Consider the following 20,326-nt stretch of genomic DNA (forward strand, 5'->3'; position numbering starts at 1 on the left):
AATGAAGAAAGCTAACATCTTCCATTTGTTGGGGGTTTCAGGTCTATAAATAGCTCAGGGGACTTCCCTGGCGGTCCAGCGGCTAAGACTCCTCGCTTCCACTGCAGGGGGTGCGGCTTCCATCCCTGGTCAGGGAACTAAGATCCTGCATGCCACGCAGTTCGGCCAAAAAAAAAAAAAATAGAGTTCATATAGTCAATGGAGAAATATAATTACAACCAAAGATCCAATTTTGGAGCATTGATTGTGTGCCAAGGAGGTCACATGTGTGTTTTTAAAGCCCTTGTAAACTCTTTCAAGTTGGTTTTGCTGTCGTGGAACACCCAGGAACGTTTTTGTTCAGGGAGCTTAAATATTTACTCCAACTTCTTTCAGCAAGTATAGGTCTAACAATTGTTTTAATATAGATCAGTCTAGGGGCAAACTCCCCAGTGTTTCTGTAACACCTGGATGAATATAGCTTCTTCGTTGCTCTCAAGACCCAGAAAACAAAAACTAAGCCCTCAAATATACAACATGCGCTGAAATAATTGCTTGTACTACATAGATTAAAGACCTCACAATCCTTTTTCCTGGTTGAGGGTGATAGAAAGAATTTGGCAAGTCATAGGTACTTCTATTGTTTTTAATTGAAGTAGAGTTGATTTACAATGTTGTGTTAGTTTCAAGTGTACAGGAAAGTGATTCAGTTACATATATATATTCAGTTTCAGGTGTACAGCAAAGTGATTCAGTTACATATATATATTCTTTTATGTATACATTCTTTTTCAGATTCTTTTCCCTTATAGGTTATTATAAAATATTGAGTATAGTTCCCTGTGCTATACAGTAGGTCCTTGTTGGTTCTCTATTTTATATATAGTAGTGTGTATATGTCAATCCCCAAATCCTAATTTATCCCTCGGCCCACCCCCAACTTCTACCCTTTGGTAACATATGTTACCAGAGACAGAGAGAGAGAAACCTCTTTCTTATTGGGAATTCCAAGCATGTCCACTATTCCTGATTCTTTTCAATCTCCCTGTGCCCTTTGCTGTTACATAAACATATTTTGCAGAGATTTTGGAATTGTAATAATGTCCTGTGATTTTTAGCACAGTAAGCAAAGCTCAAAATGTGTCTTGGGATTTGGTGTGACAAAGAAAGTGACTGGAAGAAAAACTCAGAGAAAGAGATACTGGGCGGGCTTCCCTGGTGGCGCAGTGGTTGAGAGTCCGCCTGCCGATGCAGGGGACACGGGTTCGTGCCCCAGTCCGGACGGATCGGCTGGGCCAGTGAGCCATGGCCGCTGAGCCTGCGCGAGGCCACAACAATGAGAGGCCCGCGTACCGCAAAAAAAAAAACAACTTAAAAAAAGAGTAGTAGGGAAAAGGTGGAGATGGTCTCAGGGGAGTCCAAGGGACAGAGTCTTTCTTTTTTTTTAATGAATTTTTATTGGAGTATAGTTGCTTTACAATGTTGTGTTAGTTTCTATGGTACGGCAAAGTCAATCAGCTATGCGTATACATATTTCCCCTCTTTTTTGGATTTCCTTCCCATTTAGGTCACCACAGACCACTGAGTAGAGTTACCTGTGCTATATAGCAGGTTCTCATTAGCAGAGTCTTTGAAGAATGCAGACGCACACTTCTATCAAGTGGAAGGAGACAGATAATATTGGGGGTGGGACATATGGGCAAGAGCAAGCATGACTTTCAGGGTGAGCCTGGAGCATGAGTGACCTCAACACCCAGGAGCCTGGAGAGCAGTGAAAAGGGAGCTTCTCTTTTTGGTGAGCTTAGTGGTAGCCAAAAAGAGTATGGTGAGAACAGGGAAAGGGGAAATGAGGGCAAGGTCTTCTCTTACACTCCTTAGCAACTGGGAGCCTTCTTTCCCACCCAACTGCTAGATGCTGCTTCATTCTTCTGATTTTTAAAAAAAATTACTCCAATACCTCCAAATGGATAAAAAGTAATCCTTTACTTTGTCTTCTCCCTCAAAGATTTAACAATTAATCCAAATTTGGACATCTACTGCTCGAAGCTTTAAAATGCTTACCTATTGACATACATACGATACTATATATAAAATAGATAACTAATAAGGACCTACTGTATAGCACAGGGAACTCTACTTAATACTCTAATGGCCTATATGGGGAAAGAACCTAAAAAAAGTGGATATATGTGTATGTATAACTGATTCACTTTGCTGTACACCTGAAACTAACACAACATTGTAAATCAACTATACTCCAACATAGGAAAAGGTTGCTGAGCCCTGATTTAAACCATTTGCAAAATAAAATAACAAAAAAATGCATATCTAAAAAGAACTGATCCCCTTATGATCAATCTGTTGTCTTTTGTTAATAAAAACAAGAATACAATAAAGAGCTAACTCTGCTCAAAAATAAAAAAGAATGAAGAATCAGTGAGATACATTTAAGGGAAACAGTAAGATGATATATAGATACATAAGATTCCTAGATTATTCCCATAGAAGCTATTTTGCATTCTACATTTTGAGAAATTCTGCATACAAAAATTAAAACTTTATTTTCTGAGCTGTAGTAATTTTATTATAGTTAACTCCTTTTCAAAATAATGAAAAATTTAAAATAAGCTATGTCAATAAATATTTTTTTAAGAAAGGGAAAGAGTAAGGTGAGAAATGAAAGCATCCGTTGGAGTTATGGGCAGGGGCTTCATGGCTGAAATAACACAGTGTCTGTAAGATGTGGTGGTGCGGTTAATTATCAGGCTGAAGTGGGTAACACTCTCCTTTTCCTTGTGCAGGAACCTTGTGGATGACTGAGATCGTCAACCTGATCTGCAACAAGGGGGATCCTGCCTGGGTCCAATCTGTTGTCAGCAGTGAGCATTCAATGTGGTTAGAAACTAAAGCTGGGCTTCAATGTATAAAGGATCAGAAAGACCCATGATTCTACGTCTCCCATCTCCCCATTCAGTTGTTCCCCAGGTCATTCTTCAGTTCCAAGGCCAAGGTGAGTTAATGAATGCAAGGTCAGTTTGGGTCACTTCTTTGGTTATCCTGAAGGCCTGTGTTTTAGGGACAGAGTTAAAATGTGACTCAGGTCCATCGACAGGTGAATGGATAAAGAAGATGTGGTACAGGGCTTCCCTGGTGGCGCTGTGGTTGAGAGCCCGCCTGCCAATGCAGGGGACACGGGTTCATGCCCCGGTCCGGGAAGATCCCACATGCCGCGGAGCGGCTGGGCTCATGAGCCATGGCCGCTGAGCCGGTGCGTCTGGAGCCTGTGCTCCACAACGGGGGAGGCCACAACAGTGAGAGGCCCGTGTACAGCAAAAAAAAAAAAAAAAAAAGATGTTGTACATATATACAGTGGAATATTACTCAGCCAAAAAAAGAATGAAATCATGCCATTTGCAGCAACATGGATGGAACTAGAGATGATCATACTAAGTGAAGTTAAGTCAGACAAAGACAGACGTTATATGATATCACTTATTTGTGGAATCTTAAAAAATGACACAAATGAAATGAACTTACTTAGAAAACAGAAATAGACTCACAGACATAGAAAACCAACTTATGGTTACCAAAGGGGTGGGGGTGGGGGAGATAAATTAGGAGTTTGGGATTACCAGTTACCCACTACTATATATAAAATAAGTAAACAACAAGTATAGCACAGGGAATGATACTCAATATTTTGTAATAACCTATAAGGGAAAAGAAGCTGAAAAAAATAGAAATACATGTATGTATAACTGAATCACTTTGCTATACACTTGAAACTAACACAGCATTGTAAATTAACTATACTTCGATTAAAAAAATAAATTTTAAAACATGTGATTCAGTGAAGTGAGCGTATTAGAAAAGCTTGTTGCAAGCTATGGTGGCACACACCAGACAATCTCCCTGCTGCTGCTCGGTCCTTAATTAAATAAACTTAATTAAATAAACTTAATTAATAAACTTAATTAATAAACTTAATTAATAAACTTAATTAATAAACTTAATTAAATAAACTTAATTAAATAAACTGAGAATACTCGGTCCTTAATTAAATAAACCCTGGCTGCACCCCCAACCCCTACGTACCCAACATCGATATGACCATATGGGAGGTGTCTCAACTGTAAATCAGCATCTGTATTTCAGAAGAAATGTAGGATTGGAACACATGTTTGAAATCCCACTGGGTTTTTCTAATCGTGAAATCATTTAGGGCATGTCTTTCCCACTTAATAGATCCACAGACCTCTGAGGCATAAGTTCAGGACCTCTAAAGGAGGACCCTAACATTGAGTGACCCTGTGCTGTAAATGTGCATCTTCACTCATCTTAGATTATAGTTTAAAACGTGACACCGAAGGTATTATCAAAACTGTGTGAAACCGAACTTATTTACAAAACAGAAATACACTCTCAGACATAGAAAACAAACTTGTGGTTACCAAAGGGGAAAGGGGAGGATGAATTAGGAATTTGGGATTAACAGATACACACGGCTGTATGTAAAACAGATAAACAATAAGGCCCTACTGTATAGCACAGGGAACTATACGCAATATATTGTAATAACCTATAATGGAAAAGAATCTGAAAAAGTGTATATATATATATATATATATATATATATATATATATATATATATGAATTACTTTGCTGTGCAACCAAAAATAAATAAATACATAATAGGAAGAAAGAAAAAATGTATGAAACTCCCTCAAACAATCGTATGTGATGTGGTAGTGGAAGTATGATCAAAATATTCTAACATCACAGTGTCTTTCATAATATTAATATTGTACCATGTTTCTATTTGTTTGCTTGTATATTGTCAGGTATATTTATTTTACTGTGATCACCATGATTATGAAGACCAGGTTTATTTTGTAACTTTTTTTTTTTTTTTTACCATTTTACACCAACCTACCAGAATGCTTAAAACAATATAGAGATTTAAGAAAATATTGGACGGTGGGCATGTAAATTGATGCAACCAGTATGGAAAACAGCATGGAGGTTCATCAAAAAATTAAAAATAGAACCACCATTAGATCCAGCAATTCCACTTCTGGGTATTTATCTAAAGAAAACGAAAACACTAATTTGAAAAGATAGATGTGCCTCCATGTTCAATGCAGCCTTATTTATGATTACCAAGATGTGGAAGCAACATAAGTATCCACTGATGGATGAATGGATAAATAAGATGTGATATATATATATATATATATATGTATATATACATACATACATACAGTTGACCTTTGAACAACATGAGTTTGAACTGTGAGTTTCATTTATACAAAGATTTTTTTCAATAAATATAGTACTGTATTTTCATTTTGTTGCTTTTTATTTTTTAATAAATTTATTTATTTAATTTATTTATTTTTGGCTGCGTTGGGTCTTCGTTGCTGTGCACAGGCTTTCTCTAGTTGCGGTGAGCGGAGGCTACTCTTCGTTGCGGTACGCGGGCTTCTCATTGTGGTGGGTTCTCTTGTTGCTGAGCATGGGCTCTAGGAGCATGGGCTTCAGTAGTTGTGACATGCAGGCTCAGTAGTTGTGGCTCGTGGGCTCTAGAGTGCAGGCTCAGTAGTTGTGGTGCACAGGCTTAGTTGCTCTGCGGCACGTGTTATCTTCCCGGACCAGGGATCGAACCTGTGTCCCCTGCATTGACAGGCGGATTCTCAACCACTGCACTACCAGGGAAGCCCCATTTTATTGCTTTTTAAATTAACTAAGTGTGGGGAAATGTTTCTGTTCGATTAGAGAGCACAATATGTGGAATCAAAAGAATTAGTGTTTGAGTCCTGATTCTATCCAAACTGTTTCCACTTCCTGCCCTTGGGTGAGTATCAGTTCCTTTGCTTTTGAAGCAGAGATAGCAGTACTTGGGTTTTCCACCGTGTAGGGGGTAGTACCCCCAACCCCTATGTTGTTCAAGGGTCAACTGCACAGTGGAATATTACTCAGCCATGAAAAAGAATGAAATCAAGCCATTTGTGACAACATGGATAGACCTTGAGGACATTCATGCTTAGTGAAATAAGTCAGATAGAGAAAGAGAAATACCACTTGATCTCATTTATATGTGGAATCCAAAATTAAAAAAAAAAAAAGCTCATAGATACAGAGAACAGATTGGTAGTTGCCAGAGGTGGAGGGTGGGTGGTGGGCAAAATGGGTAAAGGAGGTCAAAAGGTACAACCTTCTAGTTATAAAATAAATAAATTATGGGGATGTGATGTACAGCCTGGTGACAATAGTTAATAATGCTGCACTGCATATTTGAAAGTTGCTGAAAGAGTAAATCTTAAGCATTCTCATCACCAGAGAAAAATAATTCTGTAACTATGTCTGGTGACCGGTGATAACTAGACTTATTGTGGTCATCATTTGGAACCATTATGCTTTACCCCTGAAACAAACATAATGTTGTATGTCAATTATACCTAAGTAAAATAAAATAATAAAGAAAGAACATATTGAATGAATGAAAGAATACATGAAACAGGAAAACAAACCAAAAAAAATAGTCCAAGACCACACTCTGTAAAATGATTATGACTTTATGCCAGAAAATTCTGGTTTGAACCTCAGTTCTCCAGATTTTGTCTATGAACAAATAGTGCAACGTCGTTGAAGCTCCATTTTTGTGTGCTTAAACCAGCAGGATTTATTCATCTGTGCTAAGGGCTGGGAGGAATGTGATGATTAAGATGACCTCAAGCCACATCCGAAAGGAATGTATAGATCATTTGAAAAAAGACCAATAACAGAAAAAATTTGTCAGTTTCCGTAGCGACCACATTTTTTACTGACAGCCTAGCTTAGATCAGAGCCTAATGCATACTCAATGAATTATATCTATTTTAAGAAATATAATAAGTAGATTAAGAATCCGCTTATTGTTGTTTATCTATTTTATATATAGTAGTTTGTCTTTGCTAATCCCATACCCCTAATTTATCCCTCCCCGCCTTCCTCTTTGGTAACCGTTTTCTATGTCTGTGAGTCTGTTTCTGTTCTGTAAATAAGAACAGAAGAGAAACATTTGTGTGTTTGTGTCATATTTTAGATTTGACATTTGATTTTAAACATTTGTGTCAATTGTGTCATATTTTAGATTCCACATATAAGTGATACCCAGCTCAGATTATGACCGCAGTGGAGTAAAGCAATGATCCGAATTGGAAATGACCTGATATAACACTTGATCCAGCATGTCCTAGCCCAGGTTTACTGACATAAAACTAGTTCCTTTTTTTTTCTAAAGTTTGTTTTGAGAACCCTGAAAGTTTGTTTCCTCTTGAGGTTTCACCATCTACAGCAGCATGAGTTTATTCATGCCATCATTTTGAGTATTATAAACGAACCCTTATATACAGTTGGCCATTCACATCTGTCTGATTAGTACCTGGGAAATACTGATATCGTAGAAATTCCTAGGAAAAGATAGTGAGGCCTGGAACATGAAATTCCAGGAATAGCAGTGAATAGGGCAATAAAAGTCAGACTTCTTCAAAATGTAATAACATCATCTGCCTCTCAAAACTTTAAAGACCATCATTCCATGTATCATAAGGTTCTTAAAGGCAGAAACAATCCATATATTATACACTGCTCCTTCTATAGAATCTAACTAAATGTCTGGCACATTGTGGGTTCTAAATATATTTTGTTAAATAAATGAATTAAAGACTAAATTGTGGCCAAACACTTTAATGGGCGTTGGCATTTTCTCCATTTGTGAAGAGTGGAGCAAGGGAAATGGATACATTTATTCTCATTTTCTCTTTTTTTTAAATTTAAGCATATTTATGTAATGAGAAATCCCAGAGATGTTATTACTTCCGGTTATCATTTCTGGAAAATGGTAAAGATTATCAGAGAGCCGGAATCATTTGAAGAATATTCGGAATGGTTCCTTCAAGGAAATGGTGAGTTTGACTCAAAATGTGGACTCCAGGTGGAATGGGGAAGCTTCTGCGTCTCATCCCCAGGTCTTACTGTCCCATGATTTAAACAACCACATTGTAATCGAAACCTAGATGTCGCTAAATCTGTAGTCCCTCCTGTTAACAACAGAAATCTTAGCGAATGTGCTTTGTGTTCTCCCCAATTTTTTCTAAATATAATAAACATATAAAAAGATAATTCACCACACTCAAAATAAGAGAAGTATGAATTCAAACTACAATGATATACAGTTTCTCATCTGTCGTAGTGGAAAGTGTATGCCTTTCCTCTCATTGCTGTAACAAATTACCACAAATCTAATGCTTTAAAACAACAGAAAATTGGGAATTCCCTGGTGGTCCAGTGGTTAGGACTTTCACTGCTGAGGGCCCGGGTTCAATCCCTGGTCAGGGAACTAGGATCCCACAAGCCACCTGACGTGGCCTAAAATAAAATAAATAAATAAAACAAAAAGGTATCTTACATTCTGGAGTTCAGAAATCCAAAATATGCCGTATGGGCTAAAACTAATGTGCAGGTGTGGTTACATTCTGTTCTTGAGGCTCAAGGAGAGAAGTCACTTCTTGCCTTTTCCAGCTTTTAGAGGCTGCCCACATTTCTTGGCACGTGGACCACATCCTTTCCACACTCTGCTGTCATCACATCTCCTTCTCTGATTCTGACACTCTTTCCGCTCTCACATAAGGACCTGTGATTACGTTGTTTCTACCTGGATAATCCAAGATAACCTCTCCCTTTGAAGGTCCTGAATTTAATTGCATCTTCAAAGTCCATTTTGTCATGAAAAGTAACGTATGCAGAGACTTGGGGATCAGGCTGTGGACACTTTTGTGTGGCTATCATTCTGCTCTAGCCCAGCTAGCATTCAAAACATTTGACTCACGCTGTGGCAGTGAGACTCTGGGTAGACCAACGCGCTCATATGTTGCTGGTGGCATGGATAACAGTACTAACCCATGTAGGGTCATCTTGCAAATTCTAACATTCTAGCATTTACACATTCATGTTTAACTCCCCTTTCTCCAGTGGAAAAAAATACACTAGCAAAAATACAAAATAAAAGTTGCGGTGGGGAGAAGCAGAAGATGGATTTACTAGACTATTCAAATTATCCTTATTTGTAATAGCAAAAAATAAAGTTGCCACCAAATATATAATGAAATGCTACTCAACTTAAAAAAAATGGAATGTTGCCATTCTATTACAGAGTGACCTCTAGAATCCACTGCTAACTATTTTAAAAATTGAGATGTGGAGAAAAGTTTGTAGCGTAGGCTACCAATGAACAACGACGGAGGACAAATACAGGAAAGGGCATGAGGAGAGAAGAGTTTGGCAAAATTTGGAGAGTTGGGTGCGATAAGAAAGAAGCAACTAAATGAGGTGGATGGACCTAGAGTCTGTCATACAGAGTGAAGTAAGTCAGAAAGAGAAAAACAAATACTGTATGCTAACACATATATATGGAAACTAAAAAAAAAAAAGGTTCTGAAGAACCCAGGGGCAGGACAGGAATAAAGACTCAGACATAGAGAACGGACTTGAGGACACAGGGAGAGGGAAGGGTAAGCTGGGACGAAGTGAGAGTGTGGCATGGACATATATACACTACCAAATGTAAAATAGATAGCTAGTGGGAAGCAGCCACATAGCACAGGGAAATCAGCTCGATGCTTTGTGACCACCTAGAGGGGTGGGATAGGGAGGGTGGGAGGGAGGCTCAAGACGGAAGGGTTATGGAGATGTATGTATACATATAGCTGATTCAATTTGTTGTACATCAGAAACTAATGCAACATTGTAAAGCAATTATACTCCAATAAAGATATATATAAAAGAAGCAACTAATATCTGCCTGGTCACCATCAGAGACAACCTTAAATATTGTATTAAAGAGCTTGGTTTTTTTTTTTTGGCTGCTCTACATAGCTTGTGGGATCTTAGTTCCCCGACCAGGGATTGACCCCGCGCTCACAGCAGTGAAAGTGTGGAGACCTAACCACTGGACCGCCAGGGAATTCCCAAGAGCTTGGAATTTAACTTATGCAATATTTTGATTAAAAAAAATATTATTTCTGAAGAAAACTCTAAAAGTTTGGATCTGGATTTCCATCAAAGATATTTTTAAAAGGCTTTAATGCCAAAAAAATTTAAACACCTGTTTCGGTTGTGTCAGCTTGTCCAATGCTCTGGAATCCTATTTGATTCCCTTGTAGAGCCACAGAGGAAACATATTTTTAACTACTACAATTTTTCCTGTCACAAACATGCTCCTCCTGGCCATAATCTTGGACGTTCCTGGATGAAATGCCCTCCTTTAAGAGGTCCCAGTGGGGACTTCCCTGGTGGTCCAGTGGTTAGGACTCTGTGCTTCCACTGCAGTGGGTACGGGTTCGATCCTTGGTCGGGGAACTAAGATCCCACAAGCTGCACGGCCAAAAAAAAAACAAAAAACAAAAATCAAACAAACAAAAAAACAGTTCCCAGTGTCCGTGTGCAGACAGTGAATGTTCAACATTTTACTAGCTGTTTTTTCAGCAGAAGGAGGACCTAACTTCTAGGAGCCTCAATTTCCCTATTGGATTGGGAGTGTAATAATTGAGACTGTGCTGAAACCTGCTCCACACTTGTAAGAAAAAATTAGGTGTCTTTATTGCAAGGTAGAGAAAAATCTTGCCTTTTGTTTTTTTAACTTCTTGGAGTTTATCATCTAATTATGTCAAACACAACTATCTCTCCTATTTAATTATACCAAACCCTTAGTTGCAAACAACCTTAAACATAAAAAACAGATCAAGCAATTATAATTAAATATTTATTTATTTATTTATTTGGCTGCGCCGGGTCTTAGTTGTGGCATGCGGGTTCTTTTTATTTGCGGCATTGGAAATCTTAGTTGCGGCATGTGGGATCTAGCTCCCTGACCAGGGATGGAACCCAGGTCCCCTCCATTGGGAGCATGGAGTCTTAGCCACTGGACCACCAGGGAAGTCCAAGCAATTATAATTAAACAGGTTAAATAATTCAAGCACGTCTCAGTGAATCCAACATAAGAATTCAACGAGCTATATTTCTGTAGGAATAGCTGGAACCATGGGATTAAACAGAAGATCTTATATCTCTGCACCTTTCTCCTTGAAATTTTCATCTTCTGAACAAAAAAAATGTGACACACACACACACACACACACACACACACACACACGATGAAATACTACTCAGCCATAAAAAAGAATGAAATAATGCCATTTGCAGCAACATGGGTGGACCTAGAGATGATCATACTAAGTGAAGTAAGCCAGACAGAGAAAGACAAATACCATATGATATCACTTATATGTAGAATCTAAAATATGATACAAATGAACTTATTTACAAAACAAAAATAGACTCACAGACATAGAAAGCAAACTTATGGTTACCAAAGGGGAAAGTTGGGGGGATAAATTAGGAGTTTGGGATTAGCAGATACAACTACTATGTATAAAATAAATAAACAACAAGGTCCTACTGTATAGCACAGGGAATTATGTTTAATATTTTGTAAAAAACCAAAATGGAAAAGAATATGAAATTTTTTTTTCTTTTTTTTTTTGTCTCAACATAGGTTTCTGCTAGTTTGGTTCGCATGATATGAAAGAGAGCTGACCATTCCTGAATTGGGGAACTTATATAGTATTGTGCAGTTATACAAGGAGAGACAGAAAGTTTGCTCTTTTTTTTTTCCTCTGGAAAGTTTACTCTTGATATGAAGACCAAAAATCTCAGGGGAAGAGACACAGGTTTGCATGTGTCTAATGCCTTATTCAACAATGTCTAAGTGACAGGATCATTTGACCTACGACTCCTCAAATGCACATTGTGAAAGGAAAAAAAAATTTTTTTTCCACACTATGTGCTGTTCCAAAGGTTTGGGATGGGTGAAGGACATACAAAAGACATGTGTTTCTGGTATAGGGGAAAGAAACTGTATTCATAGCAGAAAGAACAAAGACATGGAGTCCAAATTAGAAGGAGTTTAAAATTAGCTCTTTCATTTGCTAACTGAATTCTCTTTCCAGTTCAAAAATCTCATCACAGGTAGATGTGACACATTATTTTTTTTAACTTTTTATTTTATGTTGGAGTACAGTTGATTAACAATGTTGTGATAGTTTCAGGTGTACAGGAAAGTGATTCAGTTATACATACACACGTATCTATTCTTTTTCAAATTCTTTTTCCATTTAGGTTGTTGCATAATATTGAGCAGTGTTCTCTGTGCTATACTGGGTCCTTGTTTGTTGGTTACCCATTTTAAATAGATGCCCATCTTAAGCACAGACTCCGGACGCACAGGCTCAGCGGCCATGGCTCACGGGCCCAGCCGCTCTGCGGCACGTGGGGTTTTCCCGGACCGGGGCACGAACCCGTGTTCGGCGCATTGGCAAATGGACTCTCAACCACTGCGCCACCAGGGAAGCCCTAGATGCCCATCTTAAATACTGCATTGTATATGGCACCACCTGGTGGCCATCCAGGCAGTAAAGGCAGAAATTCTATTTCTCACGTCAACGAAGAGGAAAGGACAAGGATTCCTCCCGCCCTGCTCACTTGCTCATCAGACACATAGGGTGTGCATCAAGCGGGCAGCATTCCCGGGGCGGTGGGGTCCACGAGAGTGAACCAGGTACTTCTGCCTCCGCTTCTCTTGCAGTGCTGTATGGATCGTGGTTTGACCATGTTCACAACTGGCTGCAGATGAAAGGAAAAGAGAATATCCTGGTGATATCGTATGAGGAGCTGCAACAGGTAACCATTCTCTCTAGCTCCATTTCATGGCTGTCTATCTTCCATCCATTCTTTCAATTTAATTTAATTAATTAATTTTTTAACATCTTTATTGGAGTATAATTGCTTTACAATAGTGTGTTAGTTTCTGCTGTATAACAAAGTGAATCAGCTATTCATATACATATATCCCCATATCTCCTCCCTCTTGCGTCTCCCTCCCACCCTCCCTATTCCACCCCTCTAGGTGGACACAAAGCACCGAGCTGATCTCCCTGTGCTATGCGGCTGCTTCCCACTAGCTATCTATTTTACATTTGGTAGTATATATAAGTCCATGCCACTCTCTCATCCATTCTTTAATATTTCTATTCTACCCTTTCAATCGGATCTTATCCCTGGGAGGAAATCAAGAGGGGTCATTTCTTCTTTGACCTCCTTAGGTTGTACACATTCTTTCTTCAATTTTCTCATTTATTTCTTTTTACAACATTTAATGCAGGCACTGACAAAGAGTTTAGTAACATACTAAGGGCTATCAACGGTTTCATGGCAAAAATCTGAAGCAATCTGGGAACCCAGGGGCAGTGTCCGGTGGGTATGGAAGGCAGATGGGGCTTGGCAGGGTCAGGATAGAGGCAAAAGTATTTACATATTCCCAGACCGACTGATAGGAATTGAATATGTCAGTATTCATAGGAAGCATTGGCTGACCTCCAGAGAAAGCGGCCGACGTAAATTTTTTTTTAATTAATTTCATTTTGGCTGCATTGGCTCTTCGTTGCTGCGTGTGGGCTTTCTCTAGTTGCGGTGAGCGGGGGCTACTCTGCATTGTGGTGCATGTGCGTCTCGTTGCAATGACTTCTCCTGTTGTAGAGCATGGGCTCTAGGCACGCAGGCTTCAGTAGCTGTGGCACATGGGCGCAGTAGTCGTGGCTCGTGGGCTCTAGAGCGCAGGCTCAGTAGCTGTGGCTCACAGGCTTAGTTGCTCCGCGGCATGTGGGATCTTCCCGGACCAGGGCTTGAACCTGTGTCCCCTGCATGGGCAGGCGGATTCTTAACCACTGCACCACCAGGGAAGCCCGTGGCCAACGTTACTTTAAATAAACTGTCTCAGGACTTCCCTGAGCCACAACTACTGAAGCCCATGAGCCTAGAGCCCGTTCTCCGCAACAAAAAGAGGCTACTGCAATGAGAAGCCTGCGCGCAGCAACGAAGACCCAACGCAGCCAAAAATAAATAAGTAAGTAAGTAAGTAAGTAAATAAATAAATAAATAAAAGTAAAGTAAAAAATAAATAGACTGTCTCTTATAAACACTCCTCTGTCCCACACTTGGACTGCACATTTCCAGACGAGCATGACGAGCTCATCCTCTTCCTGCTTTCGCTTATTTTCTGTCTCCGCCTGGTCATCACTCTCTGCTGTCTCTGTTTGCTCTCTTTTTCCCGATTGTCATTTTCTTTTCACTCTCTGTGGTTCTCATCCTAGGACATACAAGCTAGTGTAGAGACGCTCAGCCACTTCTTGGGCAAGAAGCTGAGCCCAGAAGAACTGAATGCAGTCCTCAAGAATGCATCCTTCAAGACCGTGAGAGATAATACAATAGCAATTATTCCCGATCACCTGATATCTTTATGGATCAAAGCAAAGGTTTCATGAGAAAAGGTAAGAGAGCAGTTTTTAAAACTGAAGTATATTTGATTTACAATATTAGTTGCAGGTGATTAGTTGCAGGTGCAGCATAGTGAGTCAGTATTTTTATAGATTATACTGCATTTAACATTATTACAAAACAATGGCTACATTCCCTGTTCTGTACAATATATCCTTGTTGCTTATTTATTTTATACATAGTAGTTTGTACCTCTTAATCCCCTACTCTTATCTTGCCCCTCCCCCCTTTCCTCTCTCCACTGGTAACCACTAGTTTGTTCTCTATATCTGTGAGTCTGTTTCTGTTTTGTTATATCCATTCATTTGTATTATTTTTTAGATTCCACACATAAGTGATAAAATACAGTGTTTGTCTTTCTCTGTCTGGCTTATTTCACTGAGCATAATACCTCCAAGTCCATCCATGTTGTTGCAAGTGGCAGAATTTCATTCTTTTTTTATGCCTGAGCATTTCTAATTTTAGGACCTGGAAGAAATGGACAGAGAATTCCTCTGCTTCTGTGGATAAACTAAGATATGGGGCGAGGAAAATATTTGAGTCTATAAAATCACAAAAGTGGCACCTGACTTGGAGAGTTTAAGGAATGATTTGGGATATTTATAAGGTCCTAAAGAAAACTTGTGAAGATGAAGCCCTGCCTATGAATAATGTATTTCCCTGTCCCCACTCATGTCCTAGGTGTTGGTTGTTGTGTAGAGCACCCTCACATTTTCTTGTTAGAGTTCCGGCTCACAACACTGGTGTGGTCCCTCGCCCCATGGAGCGACCCTCCCTTTACAAGTATTGACAATGGGAATATCTATTCCACCAAAAGGAGCTGGCAAATGGAAACCCTGGGGAAAGAAAAATGAGGGGAAAGACATGTGACTTAGCTCCAGGCCAAACCTTCTGTTGAGACCCTATTACTAAAGACCAAAGATGTTCACTACACAGAAGGAATGAGGGTGTTGATGGCATGTAGTGGGTAGTTTCCATTTTCAACCTGCAGTATACAAGAGTGGGGCTGGGGAGACCTCAAGGAAAAGATGACATGTGACTGTTTGCTCGGTTACCCAAGGGAAGAGCATTCGAGGTAGAAAAAAACTGCAAGGTACAAAACACTGGGTAGTGCTGTTTGCGGTGATATTCAAGGGTGGAGAGTTAAAAATAAAAGGAGGGGCTTCCCTGGTGGCGCAGTGGTTGAGAGTCCGCCTGCCGATGCAGGGGACACGGGTTCGTGCCCCGGTCCGGGAGGATCCCACATGCCGCGGAGCGGCTGGGCCCGTGAGCCATGGCTGCTGGGCCTGCGCGTCCGGAGCCTGTGCTCCGCAACGGGAGAGGCCACAACAGTGAGAGGCCCGCGTACCGCAAAATAAATAAATAAATAAATAAATAAATAAATTAAAAATTAAAAAAAAAATAAAAGGAAAGGGACTTCCCTGGCGGTCCAGTGGGTAAGACTTCGCCTTCCAATGCAGGGGGTGCAGGTTCGATCCCTGGCTGGGGATCTAAGATCCCACATGCCTCGTGGCCAAAAAACCAAAACGTAAAACAGAAGTAATATTGTAACAAATTCAATAAAGACTTTTAAAAAATGGTCCACATCTAAAAATAAAAAATAAAATAAAAAGAAAGGAAAGAGAAGGCATGATTTGGGGGTAGCAATCAATCACAAGTACACCATATCTACCTACACGACCCAGGGTAAGAGCAGTGTGGGAGAAAAGAACCTCCACTGTCCTAAAGAAATGTGTTGCTGGTTAAATGAGGTATACATGTAATATCCTAACACAATGCCTGGCATATGAGAAATTACTTCATGTAGGTTAGGTGTTATTACTGTTGTGGTTGCCTTCTGTGATTATTCAAACCTCACAATATAAACAGATTGCAAACTGGAGACTCAAATATACTACCAAAAACCAGTGGCCGTCGGACTCTGGACAAGAAACTTTTAACCACTCGGTTATATTGCCTTGCAATTTCCAGTTCAGTGTTCGTGACAGATTGGCAGTGGTGACAGACACAGAAGACGCTCAAGTGAAGTCTTGAGACCTTATTTATAAACCTGATCTGGACTTATTTTTTTGTATATTTGACAGGAATCATTGGGGACTGGAAAAGTCACTTTACAGTGGCCCAGAGTGAAGCCTTTGATAAAATATACCAGGAGAAGATGGCTGGGCTCGCTCAAGACCTATTCCCATGGGAATAATGGCCTTATATTCCTGGATCAGATATAAATGCTGAATTTCCTGATGTTCTTGTGTTCGAGCACGCTCATAGGAAGCAAATTTTAATCCTACAATTCAATATGTGGTTCATTGAAAATAACCATGTTCTAAGAATACTATTTCATAATAGGTGGAAGTCATATAATAGTTAAATTTCAGTGCCATAAATGAAGTTTTAATGGAACACACATACATGCACACACACACACAAAAGAATCATGTTCCTTATTAACTGTAAGCCATGCCAGCTTCAAAAAGTTATATAATATTTCAAACACACAGAATAAGAAAGAAAACAATATTTTAAACCTCATATGAATTCTAACCTGTTAAAAAATAAAAGTGAATACTTTCCCATATTGGTGAGTATATGAAAGTCCACCACAGAACATTACATGTATTAATATACTTACCTCTTCTTCTGTAGCCATTCCCCAATCATATCTTCCCTCTGTATCTTTGGCATCTCATAATTGGTAACTACTCAGAATTTAGTGTGTACGTTTCTGTAGGGGATACCTTGTTCAGATCACCACACCGACGCACTTATGCTCCAGCCGCTGTGAGGGAGCCTGCTGAGGGCTTGCAGGTGCCCTCTTATCTGCAACATTGCTTTGAGCAAAACGAGAGACATCTTTCCTGGAAGATTAGGCTTCCCGAAAAACAAACGGCACCCAGCAAATGACTTGCAGAGATAAATATTAAAGACTAACACCTTGCGCTAGGAAAGGAGCAGATTCGTGGTGTGCTTTGTTGTCAAGCTCTCTGGGGGACGAGAACAAACCACATCTGTGTTTGGCTTCTTCCCCAAGACCCACCACTCACCCCTGCCGTGTTGTGCTGGCCTCACTCCTTTTCAGAGCACACTCATTCATTGAATCATTTATACAAAAGCACCCATTTCAAGCTGTTTCTAAGAAACCCAACTCAAGAAACTTAACCCCAGAAGCCATCCTAGGAATAAAACTGTGAAGATGGGATTCTGGAATCGATCACTTACCAGCCAGACAACAATGAGGACCCCAATACTAGCAGAGGGGAACATACAGACAGACCCTGGCATATTATCCCAGGGCAAATCCTAAGGGCTTTTTGTTTGTTTGTGTTTTTTGGCGCACCACACGGCATGCAGGATCTTACTTCCCTGACCAGGGATCGAACACGTGCCCCCTGCAGTGGAAGCGCGGAGTCCTAACCACTGGACCGCCAGGGAAGTCCCCTGCTAAGGTTTTCACTACTGTGTTGGGATACAGGTGGAAAGGGCTGATCTGTCATGTGCAGAATCTCTGGAATGTGATTGTTACAGGGGGAACAGTAACTCTTAGGACTGTGGAATTAGGTGCCTTTTGAAAAGTGCCACTAACGCAAAAAGCAGTGGAGACAGTGACCTCAGAGGGATTCATCAGGGTTGTAAATGTCACCAAAAACCCGGCCTCTGTTCACTGCTGCCGAATAGAAACACAGAGACAGAACCTGGAGGAGTAGAAAAGAGTAGCTTTATTACTTTGCCAGGCAAAGGGGGCCACAGCAGGCTAAGGCCCTCAAAACTGTGCCTTGATTCCTGGGCAATAGGAAGGGGTCTTATAATTTCAGGGTGGAAAACAGGGCTGTAGATAAGGATCGGGGCTGATGTGGTCTTCATTTTTCTTTCTTCTGGAGACATTGGGATTATTAGGGCTGGCGTCAGGTGGTTCCGGAACGGGTTCTGGTGGTCCTCAAGGTTATCGTTCCATGACGTTCTTTCTGGAATGAAGAATGCCCACAAAGGAAAGGAGTGCTAGGGAGTGTTGTCTTGGAGGAGTAAACATCAGGTGCACAGTACAACTTTAGCTAGAGGGCAGTCACTATCAGAGTGCAGCTAAGCAAGAAAGAGAAGGGAAAAATAAAAAACGTCTACAGGGGCTTCCCTGCCTGGACATCGAGCCCTGGTCCGGGAAGATCCCACACACCGTGGAGCAACTAAGCCCGTGTGCCACAACTACTGAATCCGGCGTGCCTAGAGCCTGTGCTCCGCAGCAAGATAAGCCACCGCAGTGAGAAGCCCGAGCGCCACAACCACTGAGCCTGCACTCTAGAGCCCACGAGCCACAACTACTGAGCCCGCGTGCCACAACTACTGAAACCTGCGCCCCTAGAGCCCATGCTCTACAATGAGGAGCCACCGCAATGAGAAGCCCGCACACCACAACGAAGAGCAGCCCCCCCACCCCGTTCCTACTCGCCGCAACTAGAGAAAGCCTGCGCATAGCAACAAAGACCCAACACAGCCTGAAATAAATAAATAAATTTATTAAAAAAAAAAAAGTCTACAGGAGACCAGTTGGATGGGTGGCAAGAATAAGGGCTGAATAAGGGCTGACATAATGGGGGTGCCTCAACTAGCTTCTGCTACAGCATAAAGGCAGTGTGGGAGTAATGTCAGCAGGATGGTGAAATAGGAGGCCCTGTCCCCGGATGATAATAATGTGAGGGCTCTGGAAGCCAGGAGGGCAGTTCCAGTCCCCCCATGGACCACGGAATCCAAGTTCAGCCACGTTGGACAGGATGAGAACAGCCTCACCCTGCCCGCATTACCCCTTCCAAAGCTGCCACATCTCAGTGCTAAGCCGCCTACCCCCAGCCCTTCTCACCCAGTGGGGAAAGAGAAAGCAAAGGGAGGGGCTGGCTTCTCCAGCCTTTGAGACCCGCTGCCCGACAGACCTGCTTCTGTCTCCTCAAACACGGAATGTGAGGAAACGTGGCTGTGGCCTGGGGAGAGCTAAGATCAAAGAAATGGGGTAAGGATGGCAGCAACCCGCTCGAGGGTCTCAAGGACCACCTGGGCACCCCCATGGATGGCACAGACCTCACGGACTGGCTTGACCCTGCAGAACCGAGGGAGACACCCGGTCCTGAGGCTGGTCCGTCAGGAGAAGGGAAAGGGGTGAAGCTGGTACCCATCGCCCCAGCACTTTGGGGCAGTGCCCTGGGGAAAGGCTGGTAGTGCTACACACCTGACACAGCCCTGTTGAGGCAGGAGATAGACGGGCCCCAGGCTGAGCAGCTGGACTCTGTCTCCTGTGGACAGATAGTCCAAGATGAAGAGAAGGAGCTGAGCCCTGCCCAGGTAAGACACCACATATTTCTCATTCTCGAGGTCAAGGAGACCTTCCCGACTACACATGGCAGAAAGGCTCCTTGGAGGTCAAAAAGGGGGTGATGTCAGCCTACCCATAGGCCTCTTCGCAAGAACCCACCTCGGCTGAGAGATGCACGCGCACGCAGGGGAGGACCCTGAGATAAACCAAGTACGGACTCAGAACCACGCAAAGCAAGATGACTGGCCAGAGGAAACCCGGAAGAAATGCCCCATATAAGTGATTCAAACTACCACAAGGGCACGACTCTCTCTGGGAGTCCACCCGTGTGTGCCTATTCATATGTACTCTTTTTCCTCCTAATAAACACTTTACTTGTTTCACTACTTTCCGTTTCTTTGTGGAAATTCATTTTCTCCAAAGCCATATGGGCCAGGGCCTCGTCACTGGCCACTGGTCTAGTGACTAGGATTCAGTGCTCTCTCTGCCATGGCCTGACTTCAGCCTGTGGCCAGGATCCGAAATCCTGCTTGAAGCTGCTGCAGGCTGAGGCCACCCGAGATCACTGTGGCATAGAGGGAAGACACACAATCCTAAACATCCCCTCCAGGAGGGACCCCCTA

At 41.4% G+C, this 20,326-nt stretch overlaps 1 protein-coding gene across 1 annotated transcript; it reads left to right on the forward strand.

Annotated features, from left to right (window-relative positions):
- Positions 1 to 1,674: 1,674 nt before the first annotated feature.
- LOC309977082 (sulfotransferase 2A1-like) lies at positions 1,675 to 16,607 on the forward strand (the record flags this gene model as incomplete). The annotated part of the gene is made up of 4 exons (XM_082863006.1): positions 1,675 to 1,702; positions 2,781 to 2,858; positions 2,954 to 2,989; positions 16,495 to 16,607. The coding sequence occupies 4 exons, from the start codon at positions 1,675 to 1,677 to the stop codon at positions 16,605 to 16,607; spliced, it is 255 nt and encodes an 84-aa protein (XP_082719132.1).
- Positions 16,608 to 20,326: the final 3,719 nt, after the last annotated feature.

This window comes from Leucopleurus acutus (assembly GCF_964270905.1).
Source record: "Leucopleurus acutus genome assembly, chromosome: 20".
NCBI classification, from domain to species: Eukaryota; Metazoa; Chordata; class Mammalia; order Artiodactyla; family Delphinidae; genus Leucopleurus; species Leucopleurus acutus.